The 16,590-nt window shown below is 38.1% G+C and overlaps 1 protein-coding gene across 2 annotated transcripts in view; it reads left to right on the top strand.

The window, feature by feature from the left end:
- The window catches only part of lpcat1 (lysophosphatidylcholine acyltransferase 1), a 108,565-nt gene extending 93,492 nt beyond the window's left edge, over positions 1–15,073 (top strand). The window contains exons 13-15 of one of the 2 annotated variants that reach the window (XM_055658955.1): positions 5,927–6,065; positions 10,984–11,202; positions 12,490–15,073. In XM_055658955.1, the coding sequence (XP_055514930.1) occupies positions 5,927–6,065; positions 10,984–11,177 (333 nt within the window). In that variant the 3' untranslated portion in view covers positions 11,178–11,202; positions 12,490–15,073. Of the gene's footprint in view, positions 1–5,926; positions 6,066–10,983 lie in introns of both variants that reach the window. The other variant, XM_055658948.1, reaches the window with a different exon arrangement.
- The last annotated feature ends 1,517 nt before the right edge of the window (positions 15,074–16,590 follow it).

The raw sequence follows: 16,590 nt of genomic DNA, 5'->3' as shown, positions 1-16,590 counted from the left end.
ATGGATTATTTGAACAGCTTGTATTGGAGCCTACCAGGGAGAAGGCAATTCCGGTTTTAGTGTTATGTAATGAACCGGATTTGATAAAGGACCTCGAGGTTAATGAGCTATTAGGAGGCAGTGACCATAACATGGTCAGGTTTAATCCATAATTGGAGAGGGAGAAGAGTAGATCGGAGGTGTCAGTGTTGCAGTTGAATAAAGGGGACTATGGGGCCATGAGGGAGGTGCTGGCCAAAGTTGACTGGAAAGATACACTAGCAGGGATGACAGTGGAACAAAAATGCCAGGTGCTTCTAGGAATAATACAGAAGGTGCAGGATCAGTTCATTCTTAGGAGGAAGAAATATTCCAAGGGGAGAAAGGGATGACCATGGCTGACAAGGGACGTCAAGGACAGTATAAAAATTAAAGCGAAGAAGTACAACGTAGCAAAGATGAGCGGGAAGCAAGAGGATTGGGTAATTTTTAAAGAACAACAGAAGATAACCAAAAAAGACAATACAGGGAGAAAAGATGAGGTACGAAGGTAAACTAGCCAAGAATATAAAGCAGGATAGTAAAAGTTTCTTTAGGTATGTGAAGAGGAAAAAATTAGTTTAAGACTAAAGTTGGACCGAAAAAGGTGAATTTATTATGGGGAACATGGAAATGGCAGATGCGGTGAATAGGTACTTTGGATCTGTCTTCACTAAGGAGGACACAAACAATCTTCCTGATATAGTAGTGGCCAGAGGATCTGGGGTGACTGAAGGAAATCCACATTAGGCAGGAAATGGTGTTGGATAGACTGATGGGACTGAAGGCTGATAAATCCCCAGGGCCTGATGGTCTGCATCCCAGGGTACTTAAGGAAGTGGCTCTAGAAATCGTGGATGCATTGGTGATAATTTTCCAATGTTCTATAGACTCAGGATCATTTCCTGTGGATTGGAGGGTAGCTAATGTTATCCCACTTTTTAAGAAAGGCGGGAGAGAGAAAACAGGGAATTATAGACCAGTTAGCCTGACATCGGTGGTGGGGAAGATGCTGGAGTCAATTATAAAAGATGAGATAGCTGCACATTTGGATAGCAGTAACAGGATCGGTCCGAGTCAGCATGGATTTACGAAGGGGAAATCATGCTTCACTAATCTTCTGGAATTTTTTGAAGATGTAACTAGGAAAATGCATCAGAAAGCATTTGATAAGGTCCCATATAGGAGATTAGTGGACAAAATTAGGGCACCGCTCTTCAATGTGATCATGGCTGATCATCCACAATCAGTAACCCGTTCCTGCCTTCTCCCCATATCCCCTGACTCCGCTATCTTCAAGAGCCCTATCTAGCTCTCTTGAATGTATCCAGAGAACCGGCCTTCACCTCCTTCTGAGGCAGAGAACTCTACACTCACAATTCTGTGTGAAAAAGTGCTTCCTCATCTCCATTCTAAATGGCTTACCCCTTATTCTTAAACTGTGGCCCCTGGTTCTGGACACCTACCATCGGGAACATGTTTCCTGCCTCTAGCGTGTCCAAACCCTTAATAGTCTTACATGTTTCAATAAGATCTCCTCTCATCCTTCTAAATTCCAGAATATACAAACCTAGCCGCTCCATTCTCTCAGCATATGACAGTCCCGCCATCCTGGGAATTAACCTTGTGAACCTATGCTGCACTCCCTCAATAGCAAGAATGTCCTTCCTCACCCCTCCTCAAATTTGGAGACCAAAACTGCACACAATACTCCTGGTGTGGTCTCGCTAGGGCCCTGTACAACTGCAAAAGGACCTCTTCGCTCCCATACTCAACTACTCTTGTAATGAAGGCCAACATGCCATTCACTTTCTTCACTGCCTGCTGTACCTGCATGCTTACTTTCATTGACTGATGAACAAGGACCCCCCCAGATCCCGTTGTACTTTCTCTTTTCCCAACTTGACACCATTCAGATAATAATCTGCCTTCCTGTTTTTGCTACAAAAGTGGATAACCTCACATTTATCCACATTAAACTGCATTTGCCCACTCACCCAAACTGTCCAAGTCACCCTGGATTCTCAGAGCATCCTCCTCACAGTTCACACTGCCACCCAGCCATGTGTCATCTGCAAATTTGCTAATGTTACTTTGAATCCCTTCATCTAAATAATTGATGTATATTGTAAATAGCTGTGGTCCCAGCACCGAGCCTCGCGGCACCCCACTAGTCACTGCCTGCCATTCTGAAAGGGACCCGTTAGTCCTTTCTCTTTGTTTCCTGTTTGCCAACCATATTTTCTATCCATGTCAGCACTATACCCCCAATACCACGTGCCCTAATTTTGCCCACTAATCTCCTATGTGGAACCTTATCAAATGCTTTCTGAAAGTCCAGGTACACTACATCAACTGGATCTCCCTTGTCCATTTATCTAGGTACATCCTCTAAAATTTGTATTGCAATTTGTGGTACTAAATATGCAGTAAGAACTGTGGGACAGGTCATTTATAATAGTTTGAGGTCAGCATTCAATACAATATTGTTTGCATGGATAAAAATGAAAACATTATAAAACAAAAAAATATTTTGAACCCTGGAATCCTGCCAACCTGAACAAGATATTAAAAGACCATGCAATATTGAATGATTGAGGGCAAGGTTCCAGAATCTGAATGTGATTGATCAATATTCTTATTGTAGCTCCATTTCTCTATTTATATAGTGCCACTAATCTAGTAATTGATCCTAATGTTTCACTCCAGGGCTCTGTCCAAAAAGTCACAAGATGTTGGTCAAAGATTTGGTCAGGTTTACAATTTAAGTGATGTCTTAAAGGAATAAGGAAAGATTTAGTGTGGTTGTTTGGTAAGTTAGTTAGGATCTTGTCATCTGAAGGTAAAGCTTGCAGTGGCATTTGCATTCTGGTGCATAAGCACTATAGGGTTTAAGGAAATTATCACAATAGGGAGGATGAAGCCATTGAGGAATTTGGAAACCAAACATAACCTTGTAAACTCTATTGATTGTCATGCACAATTGACCTGTCTGCGGTTACAACAGTTGAAGACCCATCATATTGGTCTTGCATATTTCTATTTTTACTCAATCTTCAGTCCCATTCAAAGTCAAAGATATCTGATATTTTGTTTCTTAATTGTGTTAACTGCTTTTAGTGTGCATAATAATATGTTACAAATATTGTGTATTTGTTTCCCGTGCGTACCTTCCCCATTTAGACTGCATCAGTCTGAGAAACCATCCCATCATTCCTCACCATCAGACATTGAGGATGGGGAATGAAATGCCAATTTCTTTGCCGCCAATAGCCTTCACCCATGAATGTTTTTTATGTTTTTTCCATACAGCAAAGTCCTGATCATGTTGTCTTTATTCACTGTAAGCATTACAATTGTTTGTAATTTTTTCTAATTTGGATTGTTCAATTTCCAATGAGAATACATAATAACAAGCCATTTATCTGATAATTTTCTACGGCTCATTGATGGAAGGCTTCTGTAAAAATACTCGTTTGAACTAAGTGCGCACGGAAAATCCAGTTTAAATTATTCGCGTTTACATGGAAAAATCATCCAGTTAAATCATTCCCCTAAATTATATTTTTTTGTATCCCATGGTTTTTACATATTTGTTAAAACCAATTTTGTATAACCTGTTGGTTATCACAGAAAAGTAACATTTTGTCTGTTGTTTATTAAGATCCCTTGTCATTATATGGGTAAAGTTTTAACAGATGTTTCAAAAATGTGAGTTCCTTATGGTTATTTACTGACTTCTTGAACTGATTTGTTTTGTTTGTCAATTTTTAACAGTTGTTTGATTTTGTATGAATTTTCTTGAAGATATGGTTATCCACAGTAAATAGTATTATGGCATGAAACACGGCCATTTTATTGTCTGTTGTTTAACTTCCTTAAATCCATTTGATTTTTCCCTTGATCAATATGTTGCTCCCCAATGATGGGTAAAGTAATTTAACAGATAGTGAAACGACTGACTCAAAAATGTGAGTTGGCTTATTTGTTTGCCAGATTTGCCAGTGACTTCATTTGATGTACAACTGCAGTAGAACCTCCCTGTCTTTACTCAGATTTTTTTGCAATGAAAGCTAACATCCTTTATTTCTTTAAGGCCTGCTGCACCTGTGCCTACCTTCAAAACGGGTGTACCATGAACCCATATATTTTCAATTTGTTTTTGCCACCAAATGGATCCTCACATTTATCCACATTTTATTTCTCCCCCCCAGCTTAATTTGGAGATATTGCCTACAACCAGATCATTTTTTTTGTACATATGGGGTCCCAGCACTTACCTTGCGGTACCCCTAGTCCATCCCTTCCATCATAAGGAAGGTGTCATTAACAAAGAAATTCTCCTGACATTAGAAATTACTATTATGTCGTAATGGTTTATGATTCTAAATATAATTTCTGTAAATGAAAAGGCAGCCGGTATTATGGGCAGATCACAGCATGGCTTGAACACCACTCCCTCTGCTTTCCATTGTTTTGTCCAAAGTGTATCTCAGAACTTCGCTGTGTTTAGTGACACTCACAAGCATTCCCAAGTTGTGGTCACTCCTGCCTCCTCTCTGCAGTTTACAACATGTTTCCTTCTTATTTTGTGTCAGATTTTAATCCATATCCTTGCAGATTGAGGTTTATTATGTTCAACAATTTATTTTGTAAATGTGATGTTTTCCTCCTTACAACAGTCCCTCAAAGCCATGCTTTCAGGCAGCAAGTTCCTGATACCCTCCAGTGTATACTGTGTATCTTCTCTCAACTTTTTTCATTTATTACCTTCAAGCCCTCTTATGATTGACTGAGGAAATAGTTGAGAGAAATAGATGCCTCATGTCACCTTCAGGATACTTTTCAAATGTATACACTTTAGTTATCTACACTCTTACTGTCACCCACTGCCGCTGTGCTTTGGAATTTTCTCGCAAATTTCCCACATTAATTTACGATCACAAACGTGTAATTATTTGGTCAATCCCTTTTCTTAGCATCTGTATTAACAAAATACCCTTTGCAGCATTCCAGCACACAGAATCATGACGATAATGAGCAAGGTACTGTATAAGATGTCAACCTCTTTTTCAACTGCCTAGGATACGTTTTATCCAGGCCAATAGGTCCAATTATTTTTAACTGATTTCACCATTGGACTGGATCTTGCAGTCTATAACAAAGTGGTAGCACTTGCCCTCAAAGAAAATTGCTTACAAAGTTCTCTCAATCTTTAATGTGGACAGTCCATTTGATTAATGTTATCTGTGTTATCTGTAACAAACAGTCAATACTTAAGAAAACTCAGAAAATCTTCAATTTTACCAAATTATTATTTTATTCAGGGGGGGCATTCCACTGAAGTGTTCATTGAAATGGTGCTGAGATTTGGGCTCAGTGCCTTTCAAGTGGTAATTGTGGCATAGTACACCACAAAAATGTGTTTAAACTTCACACAGTGAAACAGGATGTTTTTACGCTATCTGGCGTTGAGAATAATTTGTAAAAGTATCAGAAGTTCTCATGAATTCACTGATTAGTCTGGCGAAAGCCTCAAGCAATGCATCTCTGGAATTGTCAGCAATCACTGACAGCAACCTATAGATTTGTGTTTAACTCTGCTTGCGCTTACTCCAGCAGTTAGACACATGGCGATAATGAGTAAGGGACTGGATAAGATGTCATCTGTCTTGTATGGTTGGTAACATGCAAATGAGGTCTATTTCTGGTGTCTATATGCAAGATTAAGCCAACTCGAGACAGATTTTTAGTAGTAGCAAGATCCAGAGTTTATTTCCTACCTTGGAGTAATTGTTGTATTAAATAAATGTGTTGAGATTTTCCACAGCAAAGAAAGTCAAATCTTGTATATCAATTTTAATTTTACTGCAGAAAGTTAAAATGAAAATATGTTATATTTTGACAGATGTACGCATCAGCTGAACAAACAATTGATGACAATGATCTTGCATGCATTCTGAAGACTGCCTTGGGAGTTAATAAGCTTGATGTATCAAACTTATTTGAAGCCATTGATATTACTCGGAGAGGAAAAATTAGTTATAGTAAGTGTAATATTCATTTTTATTGGACACATTTTTATTCATCCATTCATTTTCATCAAGTGATGCTAATGTCATTTGCAAATTTCTCTTGCTGATTAAACTTCAACTTTACCTTATTGTAGAACCTTTACTCAATTCCATGTGTCAAACTGTTTTTCTGTTGTGCCCAATTTTTAACAAATAGATTCATACGTTCCATTTGTATTTTGCGTAATTTGCATCTGAATAGGGAAAAATGTACACATTCAGTTTCTCATTCTGTTCCTGTGCATTTGAAGAGATGTACAGTGCCGTCCATAATGTTTGGGACAAAGACCCATCATTTATTTATTTGCCTCTGGACTCCGCAATTTGAGATTTGTGATAGAAAAAATTTGTAATTAAAAAATAGAAAAAAATTGTAATTTGAAAAAAATAGAAAAAAATGTGGTTAAAGTGCACGTCAGATTTTATGAAAGGCCATTTTTATACATTTTGTTTTCACCATGTAGACATTGCAGCTGTGTTTATACATAGTCCCCCATTTCAGGGCACCATAATATTTGGGACACATGGCTTCACAGGCGTTTGTAATTGCTCAGGTGTGTTTAATTGCCTCCTTAATGCAGGTATAAGAGAGTTCTCAGCACCTAGTCTTTCCTCCAGTCTTTCCATCACATTTGGAAACTTTTATTACTGTTTATCAACTTGAGGACCAAAGTTGTCCCAATGAAAGTCAAATAAGCCATTATGAGTGAGAAACAAGAATAAAGCTGGTAGAGACATCAGCCAAACCTTAGGCTTACCAAAACCAACTGTTTGACACATCATTTAAAAAAAACAGAGCATTGGTGAGCTTGCTAATCGCAAAGGGACTGACAGGCCTAGGAAGACCCCCACAGCTGATGTCAGAACAATTCTCTCTACAATAAAGAAAAATCCCCAAACACCTGTCCAACAGATCAGAAACTCTCTTCAGGAGTTCGGTGTGGATTTGTCAATGACCACTGTCCGCAGAAGACTTCATGAACAGAAATACAGAGGCTACACTGCAGGATGCAAACCATTGGTTAGCCGCAAAAATGGGATGGCCAGAATACAGTTTGCCAAGAAGTACTTAAAAGAGCAACGACTGTTCTGGAAAAAGGTCTTGTGGACAGATAAGTTGAAGATTAACTTATATCAGAGTGATGGCAAAGGCAAAGTATGGAGGAGAGAAGGAACTGCCCAAGATCCAAAGCATACCACCTCATCTGTGAAACACAGTGGTGGGGTGTTATGGCCTGGACATGTATGACTGCTGAAGGTACTGGCTCCCTCATCTTCATTGATGATACAACAACTGATGGTAGTAGTATAATGAATTCTGAAGTGTATAGACACATCCTATCTGCTCAAGTTCAAACAAATGCCTCAAAACTCATTGGCCGACGGTTCATTCTACAGCAAGACAATGATCCCAAACACACTGCTAAAGCAACAAATGAGTTTTTCAAAGCTATAAAATGGTCAATTCTTGAGTGGCCAAATCAATCACCTGATCTGAACCCAATTGAGCATGCCTTTTAAATGCTGAAGAGAAAAGTGACGGGGACTAGCCCCCAAAACAAGCGTAAACTAAAGATGGCTGCAATACAGGCCTGGCAGAGCATCACCAGAGAAGACACCCAACAACTGGTAATGTCCATGAATCACAGACTTCAAGCAGTCATTGCATGCAAAGGATATACAACAAAATATTAAGCATGACTACTTTCATTTACATGACATTGCTGTGTCCAAACAAAATGGTGCCCTGAAATGGGGGGCCTATATATAAACATTGCTGTAATTTCTACATGGTGAAACTAAAGTGTATAAAAATGGCCTTTATTAAATTCTGACTGCACTTTAACCACATGTAATTTTTTTTATTACAAATCTTAAATTGTGGAATGCAGCACATAAATAATGGGTCTTTGTCCCAAACATTATGGAGGGCAATGTTTTTTCTCATCGGTAAACCTTTAAAAATCTAATTATAAAAATTATTTCCCGCTACAATAAAAAATACATATTTTGTAAGTCTAATTTGGAACTCAGTACATGGAGTAAACCTGTGCAAATGTTTATGCTCCACCTGTGCCATTTACTATATTTGTCCTGCCACTTAATGGCAGTTTTTTAAAACCTTACAGCTTCTAAATTGCATTTGTTCTTTATCTTGATTACCCTCAGGAACTAAATTCAACATATAACTTATTTAATTTCTTGGTGAATGCAGTTGATAATTTTGAACTTCTCAAGTGTGAACTCGATGGGGAATAGCTTTTTATGGAGGGCAAGACTATCGCTGAACTTCCTGAGAGATCTTTACCCCACACACTTCACTTCGGTAGTTTACACCCCAGCGGTATGAACATTGACTTCTCTAACTTCAGATAACCTTTGCTTTCTCTCTCCCTCCCCTTCCCAGTTCTCCCACTAGTCTTACTGTCGTCGCCTACATTCTATCTTTGCCCCACCCCCTCCCCTGACATCAGTCTGAAGAAGGGTCTCGACCCGAAACATTGCCCATTCCTTTTCTCCAGAGATGCTGCCTCACTTGCTGAGTTACTCCAGCATTTTGTGTCGACCTTCGATTTAAACCAGCATGTGCCGTTCTTTCTTACACACTTTCAAGGAACTCCAATGTTCGACTTGGTCTTTTATAGTTGCAAATATGCTTGTGGATTGAGAATCTAACGTCCCTTTGAGTAGAAAATGATAAAGGCTCATAATCCTGTGAAGACTTGCCTCCTTATTTGATATCTACTCTGTAAATGTTATCTACTAGACACCAGCACCTTCTCAGCATTTATTTTTAACATATCCTTCTAGAACCTAAATACTTCAAGTGATCTCTCCTCATCTTGACAACATACATGGACCCATTCTATCAAATATCTCTTTGGACAATTATCGCATTCCAGAAATTGAGTGCACCTTCGTTATATTCAAGTATATCAACCTTTGGTTAAGGAGACATTGACTGTAATTTCCGAGATGTCCTCTTTCTTTAGTAAACGTAGTTTCCCTTTGCTGTTGTCGATGGCTCCCTCACCTTTGTCTCTGTGTCCTGTAGTTCTACTCTCGCTCCCCTTCTCCCCAGACAAACTGACAGATAAGTGATCCTCACCCCGCCATAAAGGACTAAGTTCTTGGGAGAAGACTGCTTGTAACCGATCTTTTATTATCGGGGATATCCCAGATTTCTGCCCATTTTATTAATCTTTTCTAAGTTCCCTGTATATCTTAGTAATGCACCTTTCTGGTGAATATTTCACACATTCAAAATTAATTTACTTTTTAGTTTTTTATATATGTATAAAACTAAATTTTTGCCCCACCTTACTCAACATTGCAGTTTTTGCCCCACCTTACTCAACATTGTCTTGCGCTGTAAATGAAACAAGTTTTGTTCAGATCTATGGTATATTTTAAAAATTATTAACGTTTTAAAATCAACTTAAAACAGCGCCCCCACCTGCGCATGCGCAGTTGAGGGAGAGTTCCCGTGCGCATCTTTGCTGGTGTCGCAAAGGGCACCCAACAGGTCCTCAGCCGCGCCTGTGCAGTTGGGGCCTTTCCAGAATTTTTATTGCCATCTTTTTTTCACAATGGCGAAACAGGTAAGATGTTAGATACGGCATTTTACTGCTACTCCGAGCCCACTGGGATCCGCTGCCTTGGCACTGTGGCTGCGGCAGCTGCTGGGGACGGGGTGAAGCCCCACCGATCTATGGCCTGGGCGTTGAGCCTGGCTCTGAGACCGACGGCGCTGCTGGCTCCCGACACGCTAGGAGGGAAAGGAGCGGCACCCTCGAAATCCTGGGGATGTGAGGAGGGAGAGTGGGGGGGTTGAGGGGGAAGAAAGTGGGGGAGGTGAGGAGGGAGAGTGAGGGAGGAAGGGAAATAGAGGGAGAGGAGTAGGGGAGGTAGGGAGTGGGGAATACCTATGGAGGTGAGGAGGGAGGTTATGACTATCTATGCCTCTCATAATTTTATGTACTTATGTCAGGTCACCCCTCAACGTCGTGATATTCCTGCGAAAACAATCCAAGTTTGACCAACCTCTCCTTATAGTGACTACCGTCTAATCTGGGCAGAATTTTGATAAACTTCTTCTGTACCCCCCCTCGCAAACTTCCACATCCTTGAGGATGGTTATTGACCAATGTTAAATTTTGCTTTTTTGCCAGTTTTTAATCACTAACACAAAATATAATGATTTAATTCTCAGTGCTGGTGAGGTCCTTGGCTTAGATTCCACACCAGAAAAGGTGCAGGCCACAAGCTGTGGCCGATCTGGGCTGACGAATGCTAAGGCTCTGCTCTGGAAGATCCTGATGAAATTTTATTACTATCTGAGCTTTTTTGAATTAATTACTTATAAATCATAAAACAAAGTAAAAACAAATTACTTACCTGCCTTTTTAATCAACATCGACAACTCCGTGGAATTGTGAGGGGCTGCATGTGCACTCAGCTATTTGACTAATGAGTCCATTGGTGGACAAAGGGGGTCAAATGCAGGGGATCACGGGGTTAAATGCAGAACCACCAACTAAAGGAAAGTGCAATTCATTCCTTTAACTCACAATCCTAGATTGTCTAACCATAAATATAAATGTTATGATATCAAACCCCCTTGGCTGTTTGAATGACATCTATAGGGAAGAGTTATTAGAAGCTGGAAGTGACTGCTCCAATTGGTTATTGACTTTTCCAGAATCGACATGTGTAATCTATCCACTCCAGATTGTGTTGCTATTTCATGCCAGAAATTAAGATTTGTTTCAACAACAAACAAAATCTGTGGTCGCTGTATGTTCTACCATGGTGGAGTTGAGAAGGAGGGAGAGTTAAACACGTGGAGAATTACATACTCATTTTCATGCATTCATTTTTCTAACTTCAGTGGACTTCTACAAGTTTTCATGTTGGAATCCTGATTATGCTGAAGATTATCTTTATCCAGACCAGAAGATGGATTTCATAGACAGCATGCAAAATCAATTTGCTCCGACTGTTAATGGATTTTGCACAGACTTCTCGCCCGAGGACCAAGAAGGGGAGAAAGAAGAAAGTATCTTGGAAAAAAAGCTTAACTAACTCCGTAGCGATGAACCTTCTCCTGGTGAGAAGTTAGACCTATTGGGGATCCATTCATTACTTCTATTAACTTGACTAAATGTCTTTTCCTATATGAGCCTACTGCCATTTTTTCTGTATTTATCATCTCTCCAATGTAATATTTGTTGAACTTGGAGACGGTGAGTTTGAAAGAAAATTTAAGATCAGAACCATGATTGTGAAGATGCTTATTATTTTTACCTGTACTTGAAGGAAATCAAGCACTTATTCAGTTGAATTTTCATGTCTATGGTATGTGTTATGGTGACTATGCATGTTTAAAACTTGTACCTACAGTTTGTATCCATTTATTGTCTTCTTATTTTGTCTATGCTTAATTTTATTGCAGTTTATGAAAAAAATGTTTGCAGAGGAAGGGATATTGGTGTTTTTCTGCAATTGTTACAATATAACAAATCTTTGGTGTGGTGCATTCCATTCCGTAATGTGCTAGCTTGGGGTATTGTTAAATACTTAAAAATATTAAGTATCATCACTGTTTCCCTGCTCTTGCTGTCAAGACTAGAATGAAAATATTCTAATATGAATGCAGTAAAAAGAACATAACTGTAAGGAAATCAATTGATATTCAGATTAACATTTGAATACTGTACTGGATATAAACATGTACCAGCAGGTATTCCTTCACAGTTGCATAGGAATTCTATTGAAAGGTTTGTTACTATGTTAAATGTAACCATATGATGGAATATACTTGAGGGATATTGTTCCATATAATTCATTTGATTGACTATTTTGAACAGGGAATCACGTGGATTTTATTGATCTGGTAACAAAGCATGTTATGTTGTCTGATGTGTGTAAATAACCGAAAAGAACAAGAAAATTAGTGTTACAATGGACCAATAAGGACATGGCCATACAATATAAACTAGATGTCAATATTTTGAATGTGAACTAAACAGTTATGCATTGTATGTGACAGTAGCCAAGGAGTGGGCAAATTTATTTGTCTGGTTCCAAAACACAATGAAATAATCTTATGAAAACCATGGATTTAACAAGATGCATCGTACATTTGCATTCCAAACTGCCTTTATGGCTTCTTAACTACTTAATATCAAGTCTACTCTTTTTTATAAATTTATATCTTGGGAATAAATGGGAAACAATTAAATTGGTTATGGTTTATAAGAATTGTATGATTTTGAAGCTACAGATACAAAATTGAAGGTTTTTTAAAATGTGAAATAAACTGACTATTTAAAGAAATAGAATATGATGACCAGCTGAAAATATATAATCTGATCAGGGCTGCTTTATTCTGTAGGCAAGAGGCTGCTGGAATTTACCAAAAACAGAACATTGGAAAGACTCGGTGGATCAATCCGCATCTATGGAGACAAGACAACGAGTGCAGGTCACTGTCGGTTCTGGTGCAGGATCTCAATTCAACGTCAGCTTGCACCTTTTGCCTTGCCTCTACAGATGCTGATTGACCCGCTCTATTCTTCCAGCATGCTGTTTTTGTTCTGATTCTGCTACAAATAAAAGCACTGCAGTATTTCCCTGATTTTGCAATGTCTATACATAATAGTTAATTTCTGCGAATTTATTATCCAACGATGATTTTCAAGCTACAAATTACAGTCACTGAGGTTAGTAGCTGGTGATGCCACATGAAAAGCAATTTAGATTCTTTGGAATAAATTCTACTTGCAAGATATTCCATTGGTTATTGGCATGTCCTGAGCATTGAATCTCCTAAGCATCTTAACAAAAATGTGGATCAAATGATTTCCCTCTGATGTGAAATAATTCTCTGGAAAGCTCCTTGCTGATGTGGCTGAATACAGTGATCAGGTCAGCATTGCTCCGATGCACCCTCTTTGAACTGTGGTGGTAGAACCTTGTCACAAGCAGTCAGTTCTACATTTACCAATTATTATAAATTCGTCAACGATGAAAGCCAGTTCTGCAGAAGACGCGAGGGAAAGAAGGGTAAACAGTTATTTCTTGCAGGATTTAAGCTTTTCCCATTTTAAGTGTTTGGCAGTTTTTTTTCTCAAGTTTGTCAAGTATTGTTTGGTGCCAAGTATTCAGGTTGTTGCAATGAAAAGTGAAATTTGTTTTAATTTGTTTTCTGATCAAAGTTCAAGATAACTGCACTTTGCTCCATATAGGATACATTTTAATCATCCACTCCCATCACTTTCAGCACAGAATAAATGCCCGTAAACTCGGCCACCTTTTTTTTCTGCCCTCTCCATTCTACATGATTTCAAGGGGATCTTTACATGGTTTTAAATATTATTGCTGTTTTAGGATGAGCTTATATCTTTTGCCTTTTCCTCAAAAATATCAATATAATTTATATCCCATCTTGATGAATAATGGCATATGATTACAAAAATGGCTTTGTTGATAAATGGGTCACCTGTTGCTTGAGTTGACGCCTTTAAGTCTTAAGTTCCCACAATTCAATATTAAAGAAAAGTAGACTGATGCTGAGTAAAGAACAGTTAATGGGGAAAAAAATGGTGAGGCAGGTTGAGAGATTATTGATTTGTATTCTTGGGTAAATTTACAAAGGAACAGTAGTCTCGCTGTTTTTACAGTCAATATTATAGCACATCTTGTGAATTGATGTTGGATGATATGAAACATTTATTGATGAGCATCCTGCAGTATTAAATCAAGGTTTGTCAGAATCAGGAGAATAGTTAAACTTACAGGAGTGGGGTGGGAGATGCAAGGGTGATAAATTTGTGATTTATTGTGATAACATTAATGTAGAATCCTACTGAAAATGTACATTGGCACTGCCATATATAATCAACTTGTGATTTCAGAATTATTTAATGATTTTTAGTGTTATATACAGATGAATCCTTTGGTGAAGCAAATTAATGTTTTTAAACATTGGTACTGTATGCATTTGATGTTGAGCTGAGTGTCTTCTCAATCAAGTTTGACATTTTGGAAACAATACAATCCAGCTCTATGTGCTGAGCCTCATTGAGGATGCAATGGGAAGAGTTTTGATTGTTAACATGTGGACAATTCCAGATGAACCATGAATTTACAGTTTATTGTGCTTTGAAAGGTAATGTACTTTTTCTGAGGATTTTTCAATTTATTTTGTATGTATATCCAACTGAATATATCCAGTTGGCCTTTTTATAAACTTCAGTGAAGGTTGATGGTCACATGATTTTAAACCTGAGAACTGTACAGTTTCACTGCAATGAGAATGAATGTTAGTAATCTCGCGATGCAAGTGACGTTCAGAAAAAATCCTGTGAAGATTAGACATTACTTATTGGCATGAAGTTTCTGTGCGATTTACAGTCAACAACCTATCATGATTAGAATTATGATCATAGGTTTTGGGAGTTAATTTATTTCTTTGAAATAACTTTTCTACCATTGTGAATCATGTAAACATCTCTGGTTGCTGCATTTTAATTGTGGATCAGGTAATTGCATAATCTGAAATAATACAATATGAGAAGTAATACTTTTAATCATGTAACTCCATTATCACTCATGGTTTATATTGACTTTTGCAATCTATAATGCTTATTTTCTTTGAGAGAAATACCTCAGTAGGCACACTGTTATGTGTTCTTGGTTGTCTTTGAAAGAATCCATGAAATTGTGCAGGAGGCTGCTTATTTTTTTTAACTACATGTTTACTGCTGTATTTTGTATTCACCTTGAACATATTTGACATTACTTTGTTAATGCTTCATAATAGGTTATATGTGGAAATATGTTGCAATAACTGACATTATTTTCCTGAGTTTAACCTGTACATAAAAAGATTACTGCTCAAACTTGCATTGGATTTTGTGTTTCACAGTGAAATTATTTGGTTTGTCTGTGAGTCAAGAATAAATGGATCAAATAGTGTCCTGTGGTTGTTTCTGCTGTTGAGTTAATGAGCACAGTAAAAAAATATCCAATTGGATGTTCTGAATGTTGACTGACATGTGCTCACACCTCATTTTGCCATTTTATGTTCCACTCTGAAACCATGTAAAACAAATGAAATATTCCCATGAAGTTTGTCCTAAGGCTTACTAGCATTCTGCCAAAATTCTTAAACCTTCGTGAGCTGGATTTTTTTATTGCCTAAGATTAAGTGATTAATTTTCCTTACTCCCAATGCAGGATTGAAACTGTTCAAATGTTCCTTTTTGATAATGTAGAAATGCGAGTGGTCAGTATATTCTTGATTGGTTGATTGAAAGTTCGAAACGGGCCTTTTGGCCCACCAAATACATGCTGACTATTGATCATCTGTTCAAACTAGTTGGAATTAGTTCTACGTCATCCCACTTTTGCATCCATACCCCACACACTAGGGGCAATTTACTAGAATAATTAACCTACAAACCTACACATCTTTGGGATGTAGGAGGAAACTAGAAGAAACCCACTGTGGTCACAGGGAGAACATGCAGACTCCACAGACAGTGCCCAAGGTTCTGGATAAAATCTGTCTTTGACACTGATGCAGCGACTCCCATCAGCTGCCTAACTGTGCTGCTCTTTGATCCTTGATGGAAAAGACCAAATCTACAGAATAGTCGTAGATCTCCATTCAGATGCAATGGGGAGATATAAAGGAGAATGTTTGATACACTAATAACTGAATTATGTTTGAAGATTTGGATTTCATAGTTTCATGAAGGTTGCCCAAGAAAACCCCAATCGCAATACGTTAATTGAAAATCAATAGGTTTTAATTTTTAAATGATTTCATTTACACATGGATGTTAGAGAATAAACTCAACGGGTTTTCAATAAGGCTTATTTTTAATTTATTGAAGTTGATTAAAAAAAATGGCAATTGCTACATCAGATACAATGACACCCACATATACGGCTTAAGTATATAAACTTGCAAACTATTCCCATTAACCCACTGCAGCTGAAGATCACCTGTATCACAGAAATAATGTTTATAGCACTGAAGAAAGCCATTCAATTCACTGGTCTAGCCCAATGTAAGAGAAATTCAGCTGCTTGCACACCCTTGTTCGCTCCCGATAGCCCTGCAAACTCTATCCAGATGTTTACCTATTTAAACATTAGAATTGAATCTGCCCTGGTCGTACATTCCAGAGACTAATCACTGAGTAATGAAGCATTACAAACTTGATTTTTGGTGGCAAGTGTTAATTTGGAAGATTAGCTTGGAGATGGACACAAAATGCAGGGGTAACAACGGGTCAGGCAGCTCGAGAGAAAAGGATTAGGTGACATTTCGTGTTAAGACCCTTCTTCAGAGTCCTTTTCTCCAGAGATGCTGCCTGACCCGCTGAGTTACTCCAGCACTTTGTGTTTATCTTGGGTGTAAACCAGCATCTGCAGTTCCTTCCCAAGCATGGTGAATGGATCTAGCTTGAAGATTAAATATATA

This window comes from Leucoraja erinacea, chromosome 2, assembly GCF_028641065.1.
Source record: "Leucoraja erinacea ecotype New England chromosome 2, Leri_hhj_1, whole genome shotgun sequence".
Lineage (NCBI taxonomy): Eukaryota > Metazoa > Chordata > Chondrichthyes > Rajiformes > Rajidae > Leucoraja > Leucoraja erinaceus.
This window is presented reverse-complemented; position numbering and strand designations above follow the sequence as displayed.